We start from the raw sequence: 21002 nt of genomic DNA on the forward strand, positions 1-21002 counted from the left end.
AACAAATGATCAAGCATCGCAGAGTGAATTATCTGAGGGAGACTCTGCCCTCTGTGATGTAATCAAAAAGAATAGGGATGTTATGTTTGAAGTTTTCAAAAATAAACCTCCAACTAGCTTTGAATGGGGACAGAATAGTTATGACAACTCTACGCTGTCTTCAGTTACAAATATAAGAAACAAGGAACTCCCTCTTAAATCAGGTGAATCTAGTGATCAGAGGATGAAGTCTTGGGAATCACTGTTAATACTGGTTTAGGTAACCCAGACTGGAAATCCTCCTCTGTTGTAACAGGGACTACCTTGTGGAACGAAAAGCAGCAGGGCCCCTCTACGTCTACATATCAATTGACACTGCCATCTAGACCGACCGATAGAGTCGGATAAGGCCGACCAAACCCGCCAGGAAGGTGGCCTGCGTCAGCTGATCCTCGAGGTGTTCAAAGACAACATCCGTTAGAGATTAGGGGTAACCGAGAAGCTATACTCCAAGCATGCACAACAGGAGTAAGTCGACAACATGAAATGCAAGGATATAGCTGTTACCAAAGCAGGTGAAAATACACTACCACCTAGGGTAATATACAACCTTTTGAAAGAGTCAGATAAGGCAGCCCCAACTAACAAAGAAGATGACTTGCGTCAGCTCATCCTTGAGATGTTCAAAGACAAATTCCCATTAGAGACCATGGGCAACTGTGCGGTAACATCTATGGCAGCGGAAACCAACCTGGATAAACAGGAATGGAGATGGCTGGCCCTGTCTCTGCGGGAGTCTATTGACACATTGAAACAGTTGGGTAAGCCCCTCTATCTTCTCTAGCGACTTAAAATTAGTAAATTGGAACTCTAGAGGATGCTTCAATCTGATGCACAATGAGGAATTGATGCCTGATCTCCCTCTCTATGATTTTGTACTGCTACAAGAAACCTGGTCTAGAGTACAAATGTGTTGGGAAGTTTTCATTGTGTCATCACTTTGTGCACAGGGTGGTAATAAGGGTCGTCCTAAGGGTGGCCTTGTAATTGCTGCTAAAGAATCCAATCACCTGACTAAAATCAAAGAATGGTCTTTCGGTAATTACTTTTTGCTGGTTTCCTATAAAATGAAATTGAATGGGGTAAGCATACCTTTACTTATAGTGAATGTATACTGGAATCCCTCTGAAATGTCGGACCTGCAACTACAGAACGAATTGACTAAATTTGGATCCCATTTTGAATTATGGTCACAAGACAACCCTGGGGGCAAGTTTGTCATCGCAGGGGATATGAATGCAGATTGTTTTGGCGATCGTTTACTTGGTGATATGTGTATTTCTAACATCGATTCATAGCGTAGATTGGGGGGAAATTCCAAATTGCGTGGGAGGTTATGGACCCACTTTGCTGAAGTATGGGGTTTTGATATTATGGTTAGCGATCACTATACCTGGAAAGCAAGGGGCTACGAGTCAATTATTGATTATATCTTTTTATCAGTAGGGCTGTCGAAATGCATGATGAAGTTTAACTAACAACTTAACGAATAAACTATTTAAGTTTGATCCTGACATATGGGCAAACATTTTGTCTTTCTTATTTGATAATGTTTTGACTACCAAGTTAATCCCGCAATCATGGAGGATTTCGATTGTCATACCGATCTTTAAAAGGGGGTCCCGACAGTGTCCCTCTAGTTATAGGCTGATCGCCACAGCCGATCCGGAGTCTAAATTGTTTGCTTCCCTGGTACTTAAGGATATCCAAAAATGGATCCTAGAAAAACACATTCTTGACCCGAAACAAATAGGATTAAAAAAAAATATTGGGACTGACTGTGGTGGCTTAATACTAAAGTGCATTATGGCCAAATCAATGCAATTAGGGGAAAGACCAACTTTTGTTGCATCCATGGATTTTGTTTGTTTGTTTATTTATTTATTTATTTGTATAGCGCTCCTGACCCAGGGGTATATGGGCGCTTAAGCATCTGGTTACAGGAACATTAGTATAGTTGTACAGCATATGTAAAGGTGGCAAAAAAGCAGTCATTACAGATATAGTAGCAGATATAGTATACATTCATATATAAGGCATACATACATAGTTGGTTATTTATTGAGTAACCAAGTGATAACCTTAGTTCTGAATGGTTGGAAGGTGGGGGTGCATTTGATAACCAGCGGAATGGTGTTCCACAGTTGAGAGGCTAGAACTGGGAAGCCGGATCCACCGGCTCTTTTAAGGGAATATTTGGGCACCGTCAGTTGTAATGTATTAGAGGATCTAGTGGTTCTAGTATTCTGTCTAAATGTGAATTTATTGGTTAGATAAGGTGGGGCTAGGTGGTTGAGAGCTTTGTAGGTGAGGCAGATGTTTTTAGGTCTATTTTTTGTTGGATGGAGAGCCATTTGCATGAAATTCTTGTGGCCGATATATATGTTCTCTTCTGGGAATATTTAGGGAGGCACGGACTGCATTGTTTTGTAGAACTTGCAATTTATTGATTACCGTTTTGTTGACACCTACATAAAGGCTGTTACAGTAATCCAGTTTGGATTGAGTAAGTGCTCTGGCTAGAGTGAGGCAGTTGTTGGGGGAGATCAGAGGTCTGCAGGCCCTAATTAATTTGCCCGTGTAGGCAGTGGCTGAGGTGGTCATATTAATTTGTTTGGCGAGGTTGGTATTCGTGTCTAGGTAGAAGTCAAGGGTTTTTACATTTTTGGCGATGGGAATAGTGTTCCCGTCGATGGTGACGCTGAGGTAGTTGGGGCTGAGTTTCCAGATGGTATAAGGTGAGCCGACAATGAGCAGTTCGGTCTTGTCATCATTCAGGCAGAGGCCATCCATGCCTGAATGATGGAGAAGACTTCATTGATCCGGTTGGCGTCCAGGTTGTAATTACCGGATAAGGTGAGGAGTATCTGGGTGTCACCTGTATAATTAGTGTAGGTGACACCCAGATGGTCCAGTTTGTCAAATAAGGGCTTTGTAAATATATTATACAAAGTGGGTGAGACACAAGAACCTTGTGGGACACCGCAAGTAATGGGGATAGGGTCGGCCACTGCTAGGGGTCAGAAGACCTGCATGGTCCTATTGTCCAGGAAGGATTGGATCCATGTGACCGCAGAGTGGGAGAAGTGTGCTGCCGATGACAAGTGGTTGCACAGAATTTTGAGATCAACAAGGGCCGTTTCTGTCCCATGTTGAGGGCGAAATCCAGATTGGCGAGATCCTAGTAATTGGTTAGTCTCAAGGTAATCCTGAATTTGTAAATAGGCCACTCTGTCAAGTATTTTTAGTAGAAATGTGACGGGTAATGGGTCTATAGTTCGTGGGTATATCTGGGTCAAGAGTTTGTTTTTTTAGCAGTGGTAGGACCCAGGATTGTTTCAGATTACTTGGGACCGTAATATTGGCGAATGACAGGTTTATTAATTTGGTAATGAAGGGGTTAAGATCCCTGGCTGCATCTTTTATGATCTGTGCGGGGCAACTGTCCCCCTTAAAGTTCAAGGGTTTCAAAGATGCTATGATTTTTGTTGTACTTCAGGTATGGTTACTTTTTTGAGGGTGAAGCCTGAGTTAGTGGTGGTAGGTGAGGGAAGGGTGGAGCTGGAGGTAGGACCATGACCATGGTAGTGAGCTGTTGTCGTTTGTTTGTTAATTTTAGTTTGGAGCCCGGAGATTTATTAGCAAGGGCATTCTGGATCTCTGTGCACCATGGTTTATCCTTAGTGCATGTGTCTGTGGGAGGAATGGGGTTTTGTAACTCCTTTAGGATGTTGAAGAGCTCCTTAGTGCTAGAGTTTGCATGAGAGATCCTGGAATTAAGAGATTCTTTCTTAGCACGTATAATCTCATTTTTGAAGAGAGTGGAGATATTGGTAAGGTTAGTTCTGTTAACTACTGAGGGCACTGATTTTCATAGCGATTCAAGTTTACTTTTTTGTTGTCGGAGAAGTTTGAGCTCCGGGGTGTACCATGTATTCAGGTGTGCTTTTGGTTTCCCTTTGCGCATTTTTAGTGGGGCAATGATGTCAATGGTTTTAGCCATGGAATCATTGTAGACGTTGACCAGCAGGTTCAAGTCAGTTGTGGCTGGTAGTGCGTTCAGAATAGGGGTCCTGCCTTTGACCCGGTTGACAGAAAAACTTTATGGCAAGTTTTAAAAGATCTCGATATGCCTATCAATCTTTTGGATATCATTATGGCTCTGTATTCTGACACCTGGTTGAAGGTTAGACTCAATTCTGATGGACTACTTTCTACAGAACTTATAATTCCCAACGGCCTTCGTCAAGGCTGTATGTTGGTACCAACCATATTTCATTTATATACGAGTGGTGCGGGTTCTGCCCTTTCTAATAAGGGTTTAGTTTCTCCTAAATTGTATAACGTTCGTCTGCCTTGGATGGCCTATGCTGATGATTTTTTTATTGATGGATAATACCAGGGTTGGTTTACAGAGACTGTTAAAAGCTTTTGAGGTCTTTATACTTGGTTTATCAATCAAAATAAATCCAACTAAAACAGTAATCATTCGCCTTGGTAGTCCTAACAAGAGAAAAAGTGCCTTTTCATGGCAGTGTGGTAACAAAAAGATAAAAACACAACCTGCTCTGAAATATTTGGGCTATTACTTTTCAGGGGCTGGTGGTACCACCCTGATCAAGACTCAGCTTAAGTCAAAAGCAGAAATGGCCATCAGGCAAATGCATGCCATCGAGTCCAAATATGGGAAATGATCCATGGTACCTCTTAAGGAATTCTATCTCAAAAATGTAATAACACGATTGATGTATGGCATTGAATTGTCCTCAATTGAATTGAAGGAATTTGTGAAAGACTTAGAAAGTAATATTTGGAGGTCGGTGCTCTTTTTCTTACCAAAATGTATTCCCTGGAATTGATAAAATATGAATTTGGTCTACAGTCCTGGTCAATGCATGTATCCTGGAAAATAATGTGTTTGTGGAGAAAATGTAAAATCGCGGTTGAGGGCGACTTGTATGCATGTGCTGCTAGTGATCTCACCAAATCCTTTATACATAATCTAAATGCAGAGACGCTTAAATGTGTATGCATGTGCTGGTAGTGACCTCTCCAAATCCTTTATACATAACCTAAATGCAGAGACGCTTAAATGTCTGGGAGAGTTAGGTATGTTTGTCACTTCTTTACTTAACAAACCCAGAAAGATTAAAGAAAGGCTCAATGGTTTTAATTGGCATAAAACTAGAAATAGAATCCTAGAGTGTAATTTGTACAAACATGCATGTTCAACATGGAAATGGTACCCTGACATGGAAAGGTATCTAATGAAATATCCTAGTAAGCGTGTTCGTAATGACTTCATGCGTTTTCGATTCAATGTGATCCTAACCAATCAAATTATGGGTATTAGAAATTGTAATACTGCTGACTGGTCATGGTGCAGATTCTGCAAAATTGAGGGGGTAGTGGAATCATTACAACATATTCTGCTTGTCTGCCCGGCACTGAAAATGCATAGGCTCAAATACTTTGTGCAATATGTGCGCTCTACTCAAAATGTAAATAGAGATTTTATTTGGAACAGAATGTTACATGATAACACTGCAAATCTAACTATACGTGTAATCTCTTTTTTGAGAAATGTCTGTGATTTACACTAGTTATTGATTTGTGTGCTTTGTCTTTGTTTTCTGTTCTGATGCTGTTTGTGTTTTAATCTGTTGTTTTAGTATGTCATGATTTTGACTCCTTCTTCTGAATTAGTAGTGCTCTTTGAAAATCGTTCGTTAGATATTTTCCTTGTATTTCATTGAAACATGTAACAAACTACTTAAGGCAAAAAGGAAAAATCCCAGTTTTGAGACTGCGTCCAATTTTTAAAACATTATTTATTAATTGAATGCCCTTTAGGATGACACGTGTTTCTGTCCTTTAAGGACCTTTCAAATCAAGGCTTATTTTCCCTTAATAGGTTAAAGCAAATGGTAAGCACTCATCCAATCTCGGGTTCGATCCCTAGGAACTATTCTCGCGTATGATCGCGTAACCGCCAAGTCTCCAGAACGGGCATTCAATTAATAAATAATGTTTTAAAAATTGGGCGCAGTCTCAAAACTGGGATTTTTCCTTTTTGCCTTAAACACTTTACATGTGGTTTTCACTTGTCTTAACCACTACCCAACGGGAAGCGACCAAAGGTGAAATTCATTAGGGAGAAAAACTCATTATCACCTATTCATCAGAAGAAATATGTCGCCATGTTAGACCTGACCAGCATAGCCAAGCTCCTGTTAAACATGTAACAAACTACGTATGTTTTATAATTCTTGTAACCAGTATTTAATGCAACTTGTTCTTTCTTTTAATATTTTTTTTGTAAAGGTTTATAATAAACCAAAACAAATAAAGAAAAAAAAGTAAAAAAGTAATTTAATTATAGAGACAGATATTATTTGTCAAGTGCATTTTGGATGATAAAATACATCTTCTAGGACGTCTCCCAACTTTGTCTTTCCCTAAGAAAATACCTTTTAGGATCTCGTGGTATCAGGGTGCAAAGGCGCTGAAATCAGGTGAGTACCCAGAACGTATCCAAAAAAGGGTCTCTTCTGGGCTAGAGAGAAACATATTGGTGGCAATCCTGTCTGCGAACGAGCATGACACCCATTTCTAAATAATTTGACATTCCTTGCATTTCTGGATTGACCAAGCAGTTCTTTCCTCGTTGTCACAAAAAATGTAGGCCTCCCTGATTGGTCCAAATGCTTTTGCGGACACCGAATCAGGAAGTGATTTCGCGAACCGAGATATCACCAATGTCTTTATCTAACTTTTGCCAATTTTTAAGGAAACCACTGGACAGATTAAAGTCCCGGGAGGATAGCTCAGCGGCAACGTGCGCGCCTCGGAAGCAAGACGACACGAAGCAACACAGGTTCGATCCCTGAGTCTGCGCTTAAAAATAAAAAATCACGCAAACTAAAACAACAAACAATTAATGTAACAGCGCCTCGATGCCCGTGGGCTGTGTGAGCGCTTTAAAAATTATAAAGTAAACATCAGGCAGCAGCTCCTCATGCAAATTTAGCGCAAATCCGTCCAGTCACATGGGCTCTGGGTGCAACAGACATTTTATTTCAATGTGAGTCAGTCGGTTTTCACAACATTTGGGACACCACCCATAGTGCTCCCCACCTTGATGTAACCACATGCAACGTTCCAACAAGAATCATGTGTTGATTTTGGGGGGAGGGGAGAGTTCTGTCCAGATTCCTTGTGCAGCAGAGACGTTTCACAGGTGGGATTGTGCTATAATAAACTAAAAATATTCATTCCAATGAGACAAGAGCCAAATTATGGTAAGAAACTTGTAATGCACCCAGTAATTGGACTGCAGTTTTCTGCCCATTGTGCAGCCTTTGAATATGCTTAGAGAGACAAATACATGGGGTTGTGGCGGTTTGGTAAAAGAACTACTGAAAACGACCTGTAAATACGTTACCTAAATTTTATTTAAAAAAGTGCAACCATCTTGAAGTTCATATTTATTTCTCTAGGACTTCAATTTGCTTAAAATTACATTTTCTCTATGATCCGAGTCTGTTTCTGAGATAGGCTGCAAACATATTTCAGGATTTTGTATCACAGACCTCTTGACTAAAATGTCTCTGGTTGGCTTCTCTGTGCATTCTGGATCTGTATCAGTCTTCATGCCTGGTACTTGTATACCACAGTTCAAGCAGGATTTTCTAAACACTAGTCTTATTTTCCATCTCTATTTGAATCGATGGATAGTTAATTTCTTCCGTAATAGCTAACACCAGAATTCGTTTCTCTCTACAGGGAATTAGTGACGCGTCTCAAGCACTGCTCCTTTCAAGGATTCAGCTTCTCTTCTCAAGCAATCCTTTCAGGGACTCATCATCCCTGCTAAGCATCGCTTTAGGGGAGACAGCGCCTCTTCTCAAGTGATGGTTTTAGGGGCTAAGCACCTGTTCGCAAGAACTCCTTTTAGGGACACAATGCCTCTTCTAAAGCACTACCTTTAAGGATTTAGTGCCATATCTCTTCTCAAGCACTCCTTTTAGTGCTCGCATGTCACACACATTCACAGTCTCTGCAAACCTCTGAGGACAGCTTAAGTCTTCATTATCTCGCTCTTCTCTAATGTGATGCTATGCTTCAAGACCTATCAGAGAAAACTCATGCCCATCTATATTTTACTGCAAACTCAATACATTTGTAGAGATCTCTTAAAACTGTGATTCCTTCATACCAACATTTTGCGTTATCGAGCATGTAGTTAACATTTCATGTTTGAGTTTGATGATCCATGTACCTAAACTGCTGTGCTTTTCTCTGAGTGAGTGTCCCCAGACTGGTAACATTTCTGCTGCATGCATGCCTCAACAAGCCAACCAGTCATTATTTGGATAGGCACCCAAATTCAACAAAGCAATCAGCCTACTTACAAGCACTGTAATAAAGTCAAGAAACAGGCCAATGGGCAAGCACCAGAATCCAGACAAGCAACAGCACCAGAAGAAAGCATGACAAACATTAAAAGGATATGTATCAGAATCAAGCATGGAATCATCGCAAGGACAATAATCAGATCACAGCCAAGCAATCACCGCAAAGATTTGCTGAAAAGGGAGCCATGGAAGCAAAGGGGTTTGTCCTACAAATGAGTGATGAGTAAGTGCGAGTGTTTCTCTGGGAGGTAATTTGCATATGCATATTATATTATTGCACACCTAACTGTAACATTATAAGCAGTGCGATTCTTGTTTTTAACTACCATGTAGCAGCTGTAGGATATCCAGAAGGGTGTGCATGATAATAAATGAAGCAAAGGGGCATCAGTCTTTTTAAGTCATTCTTTCTTAATCCAGTGCTTCTAGTTTGAAATCCCAAGTCTTGCAACCCTGCTATCTCTGCGGTTCTTCTCTACTCACAAACAGTGAGTCTTCTGACTCAAGTCTCCCCAGCTGGCTTCTACTCGCAAGGTAGTCAGCAAATTCTGGGGCAAAATGACAAGTGTGTCCAACTCCAGCTTTCATCACCTGACGAACCCTATATGTGGTATGTCAGGCACAGGGTCTGTGCTGTGAATAACCTGAATGGAAAATGGACAAGGAATGGTGACAGACAGCTTCCAACCCTTATTAAGCAGCGTCAAGGGAAACAAGAAATAGGCTATTGCTTCATTAGTACATCTTGGGAATACGTCTTTCAAAACAAACTCAAAATCTCACCGCCCCAGGTCCTCTGGTCATTAGAGAACCAAAGAGTCCTCCTCACATATCCTTACTCTTTCATTTTATCCTTATATCTCTCATAACATGACTAGAATACAATGGTGTTGTGTCCATCAAATGCCACTTTCTGGCACGCCCTTCCTGACAAATACAGCATAAGCAAAAACCTAGATTATGAACAGAGTTTAAAAGAAATTAATAAAAGAGATGCTGAACATTAAGCTGCAAGATGATAAGCAAAGATTGCACTATCCCTATTGAGATGTTATCATATGTGGATCAAAGGGGAGCTTTCTGAGCGCCCTTAAGTGTAACACATTGTCAATGAACTCAACAAATTAAGCAGTGTGTATTAATGCACCAGGACACATAGCACAGAATCAATAAGCTCGCCTCACCCGGGAGCGCCTTCCACATATGGACCCGGCTGGAACAGGCAGATCACTCTTTTGTCTTCGAGGTTCATAAACATGGCATACTCCATGCCGGCCCCTTCCACATCCAAGTTCCTGGTGAAGAGGCGTGTGCTACGTGGGCTGCTGGGCTCAAAATCTGGGTGTAGAAAGGGAGATCATTGTTATGAACTTAAGACATCAACAAAAGCTGCTAGTCATTATTCCTTATGGCAGTTGGGGTACTTTAAGAATCCTCTGGGTTTCTAAAAAGTTTAAAGAATTCTCCATGGATTGATTCACAAAATTGCACTACGATTTTGAGAACTGTACCATAGTTACAGGTTTGGAATTTTGATTACAATTTAGTAAAACAACGGCATGGCAGCCTGATCCAAATTCTTAACCATAACAATTCTGCACTGAACAGGAAGCCATAATTTCAAGAGGACAAGGAATGAAAATCAAAAAAAAAAAAACGAAAGCTTCCTCTCCAGACATTAACATTCATTTTAGATTTGCAAATTTTACATGAGTGAAATCCACATAATTCACAAAAGTAAATAGAACTGCAAATTACTCACCTTTACCACAACCCTTAAGAATTTACAATATGTGGTCCCACAGGAACAAAGCAAATGGGCCTGAAGGAGGGCCAGAGTGGGGAATGATGAGGATGAATGTTCAAAATCAGGAGAGGATCCGAAAATCCATCCGGCGGGGTGTCATTTTGTACAAAACATTGGGGGTAAAAAATCATATTTTGTTTTTAAAGCCTTCTACTTCAGTTCTTTATGCTAACGTGGCACACAAAATATGCTCCCCAGGCGCTACTAGAGGTGGAGGTTTTGGATCTTGAACTTGCAAAATTAGCTTGGGAATAGTCTAATTAAAGTCGTGTTATTTCTAATACCTTATACATAACATATTAGTTGTCCACAGGATGAACCCGTTGTTATGAGGGATCTGGGTTGTTTGACAGTGGCAGAATTGTACGCGTCGGAATTGACCGTAGTCAATTTCGCTACGTATACAATTTTACTGTGGCCAAACTCACCAAATCTATGTCCCCCAAACCCCCTAATTCATCCCCCCACACACCCGCACTTACCTTTTCTCTGTCCGCTGCCTCTCCCGACCCATTTCTTTTTCTTTTGTCCCCCGCCTCCAATCTTCTTGAAGCGGGGACACTGCTGCAACCCCCCCATCCCCCAAGGCCAAAAATACCGAACATGGAGATCGGGGGACACCCCAGCAACCCATGTTCTGTATTTTTTACCCAACTTGATCGAATCAAAATCGATCGAATGGTACTGGCCGAATTCAGTCAAATGTACCATTCGATCAATAATATTTGATAACATTGGGTAATGCCGTTATGAGCTATCTCACCATCATGTTAAGAAAGGAAAAATGTACTTACGTGTAACTACAGTTCTCCAGCATTAGTATCTTACATTGATTCACATGTAGTTGAACATTCCCTGTCATCAGGCTGGGAATCATCAGTACATAAATATCATTGTGCATTGTAGAAACAAAGAACTATGTACACTTAAGTGATGAGTAATTTGGTTCATTTGCTCTGCAGCCAATAGGTACTCTTTTACTCAACCATTTCCCTGGAGGTCCTATTAAGATTACTTTAGCACATAGGAAATACAAAACGTTGAGCAAATGACCGGTCAGGGGGAGGGTCAAATATGAACCTATGAAACCTAGTTCCTTCTCCTGCATTTGATCTTTTTATAAATTTAAAAGCTGTTGAATTGATTGCAAAACAGTTAGAAATACATCACTAGACAGGGACAAGGAACTAAAAGAGGCTCACATCACACTAACACATTGGGCCTCATCACAAACTGGGCGGTATTCCCAGAGGTATTACTGCCGGGATACCGCCCGGGCTAATAGCATTACCACCAACTGGTCCAGAGCTATTAGCGCCGGTTCAAGGGTTGGGCGGTAATGGGTATTCCCCATTGGGTCCATTGGGGCATTTTCGGTATAATTAGCACGCGCTATGAGCGCCAGAAAATGGATGTTAAGTTGGCGCATTTAACCCCAGCTTTGACCTGGGGTTAAACGCTGCAAGACTCATGATTGGGCAGACCCTTAAATGTGGCGGTAATAGCGTTACTGCCGCATTTAAGGGCTACCGCCCAACTCGTGATGAGACCCATTGTGTGGGACTGCCTGTCTGACCAGACTCCTATGATGTGTTCCTGTCATGCAGTAGAACCTCAAAAAGTTATGTTGGGCTCTCCACGTGGCTGTAATGCAGATGTCACCGATCTGCACCCTCGCCACAAAGGAAGATTTAGAAGAAAGTGCCCCTGTGGAGTGTGCATTCAGCTTGCCATGGAGCTGTCTTGCCGCCATTGAGTGGCAGCAATGCAGGCTGAGAGCCACTGTGCAATGCCAGCTTCAGAGACCTCTTTCCCAGTGTCAGAAGGGCGAAACACATCAAACAGTTGGTTGACTGGCTTGGCCTAGTGAGCTGTAATTAGTATTAAGCATTCTTCTTACATCCAAATAATGCAGAGACCGGTCAGCCAAAAAAGTTCTTTTATTGAAGAAAGTCGGACGCACCACCGGCTCATTGAGGTGAAAGAGGAAGGAATTTAGGGCATAAACGTACGATTAGTTGAGAGAATATCTTTGTCCTTGTGGAGCACGAGGGAAGGTTCTTGAGCAGATCCTTGCTGAGGTGCTTGCAAATAAGAATGCTGATTTCCAGATGACAAAATTGACGTCTGCTGAGTGAATGTTATCGAAAGGCGGGCACATTAACCGGCTGAAGAATGTATGGAGTTCACATAAGAGAGCGACCTTGTGCACCGGCAGAAACACTCATGAACATATTCATCAACCTTGCAGACAACAAGGACATTAAGCCTGGCGTTCGGATGTCCCAAGAAATAGCTGCAAGGTAGACTCACATAACCCTCAGGAATGGGTTATCTGCTTTTAGCCAGGTCGAGCAAGTATCGCAGCAACTGAGAAGCTTGGCATGGCACGTGAGAGAATTGATGCATTGGTCCCACCGCCCCCGATGGCAAATCTTTTCCACTATTTGTCGTAGCACCCGATAATGGAAAGAGCTTGGACCTCCACCCATCACCTATTTTCTGTTTCTATAGTGCTTGAGGTTTGACTCCTTCCATTTGAGACTTTAGGTCAGAAAGGTTTTGACTGGTGGGTCAATAACTTTCCAATACAACATCAAGGTTTTTCATGTGACATTCGAGGCGAATGACAAAAAACCCAGCTCATATTGTAAGACTGATGTGGCAAACAATTAGGTAAGGCTAATGTCCTCCAAATTACCCCCTCCAGTTGTGACCAAAACTGTTTGTCTCAAATTTGGAGGATCTCTGATCCATGTAATAGATAATTGATAACCTTCATTTTGTAATAAGTTAAAACTGGGAACGTTCAAACCGTCAATACATTTTCCTCATCTGGGCTGCAAACATACAATTGGAATGTAGTCTAGCGAATGTATGAATCGCAGCAGGTTTGTTTATAAAACATAAAACCCAAGTAAATCAACTTGTCATCAACTTTTTCCAATTTAGCCCCTGCAAGGGAGCATGTAAACAATGTCTCTCTGCGTACATTGTCAAAGATTAGGATTTTCGACGTATTACAAATGATTTGAAGATCATTATCCATAATGTAGTCCTGCAGAGCATTCATACTATGTTGCAGTCCAATCTTGGTTCTGTCAAGAATGACAAGATCATCCGCATAGGTCAAATAATGGACTGGCATCGGGCATAACTTAGGAGGGAAGGCTTTTGCTTCCTTTAATTTGTTGCCCATGTCTAACAGGTAAAGATTAAAAAGACTAGGAGCGAAGACACAACATTGGCGGAGACCTCTGAATGTTTTCACAGGGTCAGACATTTTTTCTGAGACATCTAACCTAACTCTGATCTGGTTATCTGAATGTAGTTGCATGAAAATGTCCAGAGGAGAGTGAGGTAGGCCCTACTCCTTCAGCTTGCCCGAAGTGTCCTCTGATGGACTTTGTCGAAAGCGGTGGACAAATCGATGAAAGTTAAGTATGTGGGCCATTTGTTCTGTGTAGTTTCTCGTTGGAATAGGGAGAGCAGGATGCCATTTAACTGGGTTCCGACTCCTTTGTGAAAGCCATATTGACATTTCTCACAACGATCAAGTAGAAGGGTCCAGTTATTTAGTCTAGAAAGGATTATAGAGGCAAAAGACTTACTGACCACATACAAAAGGGCAATGGAGTGATAATTATCAGGCTCTAATCTGTTACCCTTCTTGAAAATAGGTACAATGAACAAAGTCTTCCAGGACAATGGTATATAGGCTGTTTGAATGATGTCCTTAAAAATGTCAGAGTATAGTTGCCCAGAATTTGGGATTTCCTTTCAGGGTAACATTAGATTACCTGTCAGGGCCCCGCAGCCTGGGGTGGTTTTAAGTATTAGAATCAGCTCTAGAATATCATCATATGTAAAGTCAGGAGTGCCTTGACTTCCTGTAGTAGAACATCTAGATAGTTTTTCCGTTTATGAGACTAGTAGCCTGCAAACAAATTCCAGACTATAACCGTAGGACATTACAGAGAGACCCACTTGACTGTTGTAATACATCTCCATTGAGGGAGATATGTTGTGAGGTGCGCACCCCGCTGGGGTGTGGAAGAGAGGAGGAGACTGGCAGAAGACAGGCCTCTTTGGTTGACTGGTCCCTTAGGTGTGAAGCACCCTACAGTATGCTGCCTACGTGGTAAGACTGGGACCTGGCCTTGTAGTGCTCCCCATGGAGTAAGAGGTGCCCTTGTAGGAATGAGAGTGGTAGGATTAATGAAATATCTGCTGGTTCTGCAAAAACGCTGTCTGGAACGAAAGGACTGATACTGCTTGTGATACTGGAGAGTGCCCAGGGATGCACTCTCTCAATGTCAGTTTTAATTCCTATAAGAGTCCCCTTTTTTATTTTGCCAATTAGGCCCTCCCTGTCAAAATGGCGCATTGAGCCCCTTGTTCTGGGCATCAGGCCTGAAATTAGTGGCCTTTAGCCTAAACTGGCAGCAAAGCACTGCTCTGTTGCCCATCTGCCTGAATCCAGTGTCAGCAATGTCCACTGCTATTAAGATTGCCTGATCGGACACAGCGTCCCCTTCTTTGAGAAGCAACAGGGCTTCTTGCCTTTGATCATCTGTCAAACTCCAAGAGTGGTCCCGACTTCTACGATAGCCACTTGTCATAACACGCAATATTGGCCATGGAATTTGCAGCTTTGATAGAGGTCACTGCTGTAGTAATTACTCATTTGCCAAATGCATCCAGCCGTTTCCACTCATAGTCAGGGGAAATTGTGCATGGGGAAGAGAGGTTGGATGACCTCTTCCTCACCACCTCGTGGGAGCATGGATTCTGGGCTTGGCTGCCTTCGAAGTCATGTTGGAGCGCGTTGTCGCTGCCTTTGTCAGTGTGTGTGATCGCGACCTCCCAGGCATGCAATGAGATGCTGGTCTTGGCTGGAAGGGTCTCTCTGACTTTAGTGGTTCTTCTGGACACTGTGGTGGTGCACCCTGTTCAACTTCTGACCTCTGTGGCGAACCAGAAGCAAGACTCGGACCAGAGGACATGATTCAACTTGACTATATTCAAATAAAAGAAAACCCCTCTATTCCCCTGTGGCTAAAAGGGGATACCCTCCCTAAGAAATTAAAAATAAGGTGCTTGTCAGAATGTCAGATAGAATAAGCAAAAACAGTCCTTTGTACTAACCTGACCTACTACCTGGTCCGTCCACTAGATAAAAAGAAGCAAAACAAAGAAATGGGTTTTCACTCTGGGATTTGTTTATTCATTTGTGGATTTATAAAGCATGCTAAACCTGGAGGCATCAAACCAGGTTTGTCAACACTTCCTAGCTGACCTTCTTTGCTCAGGCCATCTTCAACGTAAATGTTCCTCCCAGGACAGAGTTCCTGGCTAGGGTTTTCACAACAGTTCTCACAAAGAAAATCTGATTAAAATAAATGTTCAACTCAGAAAAAAGTACTCAATCTTTGTTCCTTCTCACCAAAGCTCCCATAGCTTTCGACTTATCTATCCCCAAGACTGTCGTATTCTGTTGCCAAACTTACTCCCTCGAATCTTCCCACTCCTGGGTAGCGTGGATGTTACACTTGTAAATCAATGTTCTCTTGACTTTCAGTATTATCAAATCTTATGTCTCTCAGGACCCCTCAGCTCTGTTGTAGGCTATTTGCAAGATCTCTAGCCTTTGCAGCTTCAAATCAGGGTTTGCGTCCCTTTCTCCTCTCAGGACTTGCCAATATGATTCACTTGACTTTCTCTACTGTGGGTTTCTTCTGTATCACTCATGAGTCCTCTGTCCTGTTTTAGAATGTTCTCGGGCTCTTTAGCCCGTAAAGGATTCAGGGTTTGGATTCCCTGCTCGTAGCACTCTGCCCGTTTTGCTTCTTTCTGCACGCTCCGTGTACTTGTTTCCTCGTGGCACCTCCGCCAGGGTGGGTCGGCGATGCCTGGGGCACGGGTTCATCTCCACCTGCCTCTCGTTGTGATGGGTTTCTCAGGGCCTCGCTGGAGTTCCAGGATCTTTTGTTTTCTCAGCCCCGGGGTATCAGAGCTTTCACCACTGGCATTCCTGGACTCAGCGAAGTTCTGCGGACTACGGGCCCACCATGTTGTCTGTGTGGTCTCGGATCTAGGCTCCCTGCGTTCCACACTCCAGTGGCAGACCCCATTTTGCTTGCTCATCCTCTGCCTTCGGCAGGGAATCTCCTCCTCCAACGTAAGTAAGGTGCTATGGATTATTTCGTATTAAGACTGAAGTGGGCACAGCATGGGTCTTAGACAAATCGAAATACTTTATCACCTTTACAACTGATGTGGTCCCCATATAGGCAGAGAGTGCAGATGTCATAAGGTGTCTTAGTCTACCCCAGGATTACTCATCCCCAAATGGGAGTACTTCTCAGTGAGGCCCTGCTTACCCAAACCCCCAGAGGGTCTTTCAGGGCGAGCTCACTTCCCTAACGTCAGAAGAGACATTTCCTGGATTCGTCACACCTCCTAGAAAATCAGGAACTCTACTGTGCAGCTCCATGATAAGGGATTTCAACAAATGCAGACTGTCCACTGACAGGTAGTGTGACGCTGGAGGAGGTGAACGAGGTGGTTGCTTAGGCATTTCTGGATGGACTGAGAGCTGAGGTGGGGCTGGGGAGTTGAAGAGGCTCAGACGGTAGCTTCCCCTCACATAGCTCCTTCTATTCCTCTGAAAGCACGCCTGGGCATTCAAAGTTTTATCAACTTAATGCTGCATAATGCCCTTCGGAGGAATGGCAGCTGTTTCTGAAATAATGTGGGACATATGTCCGTAGAGTAAGCACACCCTGCTGTTGCTGAACGCTTGTGGATGGAGAGGGAACTGAAAATGTGGCAGATGTGGTTGCATGGGTAGTATATAAGTACTCTTCGTGGGCATCATTGATTGAGTCATTAAAGGGGTTGCAGACTGGGTCATCAAAGGAGTGGATTTTGAAGGGCCTCTGATCAACGCCGAACCAAGAGCAGCCACTGGGGTGGTTGTCAACGAGGTAATTTACAAAGCAGTCGTCAACGGTGTGATAGACTCTTATGCCATCAATGGTGACTAAGATGATTTAGTCTTGTAGTCGTCGATGAACGCTCTGTGTATGCTGTGTGACTCGTGGACATCGCGCCCCCCCAGATGGCAGTTCCACCAACTGGTGACATTTTAGGACGGAAGATGGTGATTTCACTGGAAAGGAGGGCTTATAAGTGTCCTGGGCACGATCTCCTCTCTGGGTCGGTTTCTGCCTGCAATCTCACCCTCTGTGACAAACAGGCCCTTAACAAGGGTTTGCTTAAGCGACCACAAGCCGAGCTTCTGATAGAGAGAGTGTCTGAGGCAATGGTCCACCCATCGATCCTTGGCCACCAATCTACTATGGCGAACTCTTAGGGTCTTCTAAAGATTGGTAAATGGAACATGATCCCATGTCATGATCATGACACAAACATTACAAGCACTGTTATGCTTATCCACCTCATAGATGTTGCAAGTGGATCCATTCCTGAAAAGGCTTTTATTTGCTAGCATTTCAGCCATGGTGGCTAAGGGGAAACACCTCAGAAGGCTTAGACCGAAGTGTACTAGGGTGTTAATAATACCCTCCCTAAGGAGCTTTCCCTGCATGCCAGAAGTGCAAAGTCTTGACTTGCAGTGGCATCTGTATATACAACTGGTCAATCCCCAATTGTTTTGTAACTGGGGGGCTAGCGGTATAGTGGCGAGAGGTACATCAAAGAAATACAAAAAACCACAGACTACTCCCTCCTCCTGTTTCACTAATATATACACTATAAATGCTTTAGAGAGCAGTCACATGACTTACTCTTCTAGATACTCCACTCTTTCGATAGAGACCGTATTCAGAAACATCTGTTTTTGAATAAAATATGATTCTTTTTATAGAGATTGCAATGGATTGGTGAATCTTGTATGGGAAGGCCGAAGCGCTGCGTGTCGACATCATGTTAAAATTACATCCTGTGTAGTATGATGAGGATATTGAACAACAAGAATTGTTGCAGAAGTGTGGGCAGTGTTGTGTGGTCTATGGTGTTGAATGCTGTAGAGAGTTTGCGTAGGACCACGAGACATGAATCCCCTTTGTCCATGATGTGCAGCGCATTGTGGACAACCTGCATAGTAGCAGTTTTGTTACTTCAATTGGTTCTCCATCCGGATAGGTAGTCCTGCAGCAGCCTGTATGATGAATTCGTTTGTGCAATTGTAGAGTCACAGCCTTTTTCCCTAGGAACTTGGGTAGTGGTAGTCTCATCTGATCACTGTCACCTAAAATTCGGAATGGAAAAGATGCTGCTGCATCTCGTCTACCTAAATAACTGAAACATAGGTGACAGCCATCTTATGTGAGTGGAAACAACTAGACGGTTAATTCTATTTGAACACAAGCCTAAAGTATATCCCAAGAACAAAAAATTAAAAATAGAACATAGGAGTATTACAGCCAAGGATGTGAAAGAATGTAACCACCATTATAACAGATTTGTGGAAACAATAATGGAAGGTTTGACATTTTACATTTGGCAAATGGTGCCTCATGGACCTGAAATCTTTATGCAAAAAAACGGGGCATACAGCGTATCCAGTTTATAGCCAATGTATCTTTTTTGGCATGCACACACATGTATATTACAATTCGAGATCAACAATTAACATATGAGCCAAAGGGATAGAGGCCCTTACTGCCCAACATTTCTGAAATAGTAAATAGTTTTTTGATAATTTTACTCCTAATGTCGGCATGAACCAAAAGGTTTTGGATGTTTTTATTCTTTTTATAGACAAACATGGGGCGGTCATGTTGGTATGGACCATTCTGCACCATCTTCCAGTGATTAACAAAATCTCTTTTGTTCTAAAAGAAAGGTCTGAGAAGATGTTAACCACGATAATTTGATTAAATGAATTTGATGTCTTATTCTGTTCTAGAAGGGCTTGCTATGATTATTTCTATCTTTTTTAAGAGCTGTTTAACCACACTTTTGGGCCAGCCTCTGATAATTTAACATACAAAACCAAGCCATATCTATTAGTACAAGTAATCAGAGAAACTACCCCACTGGTACATTTTTAAAAACAATTAAGACAATGGTTCTTGCCTAAAATATTAGTGTTTAGGACATATAGGACTGTGCAGCAGTAACAAGGAAAGGTCTAGACAATAGAGTACATTTAAGAACTTGATAAGTGATGTGATTTCATGTATTTGTCTGATTTACACAGTGGTCGAAGTGTAAAAAAAAAATAAAAAAATAAACTATGTTCTCCTGCCCAACCACCCACACCAGCCACCCCTGCTCCCATACTTAACCCCTCGAACAATGTAAACACCATACCTTCCTTTTCTCCACTGCACCCTGCACTTCTGTGTTTACAATACTATTAAGATAGTAAGACAGACGAGAGCACAACAAAAGAAAATGCAGCAATCCAATAACAACCATTAGTTGGTAATTGTCCCCCACAGCATGCAGCTTTAAGCAGCCTCCCCCTTCCAATCACCCACAGGTCCCGCCTTTAAAGGGACATGCCTATAGCAAAAGCCACAGACCCCTGCTCAATACCTGTACAGACACTGTGTCTGCAGCAATCCATGATTAACTGCAGAAGGCACATAGTGAGAACAGGGCTTTTTGACTGCTTAACAATTAGTTCTACGTCCCAGACAGTCTATACAAAGGAACAAGAGAAACCCAGCACCTGCAAGATAGCTCAGCATGGTGTGCCATTGAAGTGATAACTGCACGGACCCAGGTTCAAATCCCTAGTAGGGGTGAAGTTACTTAATACATAAATCAGTCACTGCCATCCTGGAACGGTGCTATGGGTTAAATAAAGTAAGGGAACGATCACAGATTTCCGAAAACTGTAAGGAACATCGTACCCTTTAGTTCCCACCCACTTTGACCTCCTGATTTACATCCCCCCAATATGTGATGTGAATTTGGTTGGCATTTTCGGACTCCACATCAAACTCATTACATGTCATAAGAACATAGTTTGTCTGACCCATTTAGAAGAAGTTGATATTTAAATAACTCTACCTTGTTAATTATGTGAAGTTCACATAATTAAGGTGTCCGTCCTGATTGGTTTATACCCTGTTTATATTATGTTTTATTACTTTACACAGCTTGCCATTCAAGATTTAACTTTTCTGAATCACACTTTTAATGTGTTTTTACTCATAGGTATACTATGCTAATAGTGAGGTACTATTTTTTCATCTGTAAAACGCTATCTGGTAGAGTTGGATCAGCTGTTTAGGTTATGGTGCATACGTTAGTCCGTTTTTAATGCAAATGTTGAACTTTACCAAACTAAACTTTCAAGGCGTCTTTCCTCGTCTGTATACTCTTCTGCTGATAGCATGAAGGTACTTTCGGACCTCTAAAATGTCAATCTGTTAACATGTTTTATGCACAGTTTATGTGATGTTTTGTTAAAACATTCAGGATTCTGATTGATTCAAGCTTATCTCTTGAGCCCCAGACTTCATAGGTGGTTAGGAGTTATTTTTTTTAAAGTAAGAAAGTGGAAACATCTTTCGCTCTATGAGTCAAGGCATACTGCATCTCACCAGCTCGTCACTCATGTTCTTAGAAAGAGAGATAGACAACAACAGATACATTTTATATGTGCTTTATTTTAAATTGTGCAGAAAATACACTGTGGTCGGATTCTTCTCCATTTGTAAAATGAAAGTGTCCAGATAACGTCCAACCAAATACTA

At 42.1% G+C, this 21002-nt stretch overlaps 1 protein-coding gene across 3 annotated transcripts in view; it reads right to left on the bottom strand.

The window, feature by feature from the left end:
- Positions 1–21002, bottom strand: part of THEM4 (thioesterase superfamily member 4) — a 781652-nt gene that overhangs the window by 284641 nt on the left and 476009 nt on the right. For all 3 annotated transcript variants that reach the window (XM_069650901.1, XM_069650885.1, XM_069650891.1), the window contains one exon: positions 9641–9794. In XM_069650901.1, coding sequence (XP_069507002.1) covers positions 9641–9794 — 154 coding nt within the window. The remainder of the gene's footprint in view (positions 1–9640; positions 9795–21002) is intronic.

This window comes from Ambystoma mexicanum, chromosome 1p, assembly GCF_040938575.1.
Source record: "Ambystoma mexicanum isolate Mex_15411 chromosome 1p, UKY_AmexF1_1, whole genome shotgun sequence".
Taxonomy (NCBI): domain Eukaryota; kingdom Metazoa; phylum Chordata; class Amphibia; order Caudata; family Ambystomatidae; genus Ambystoma; species Ambystoma mexicanum.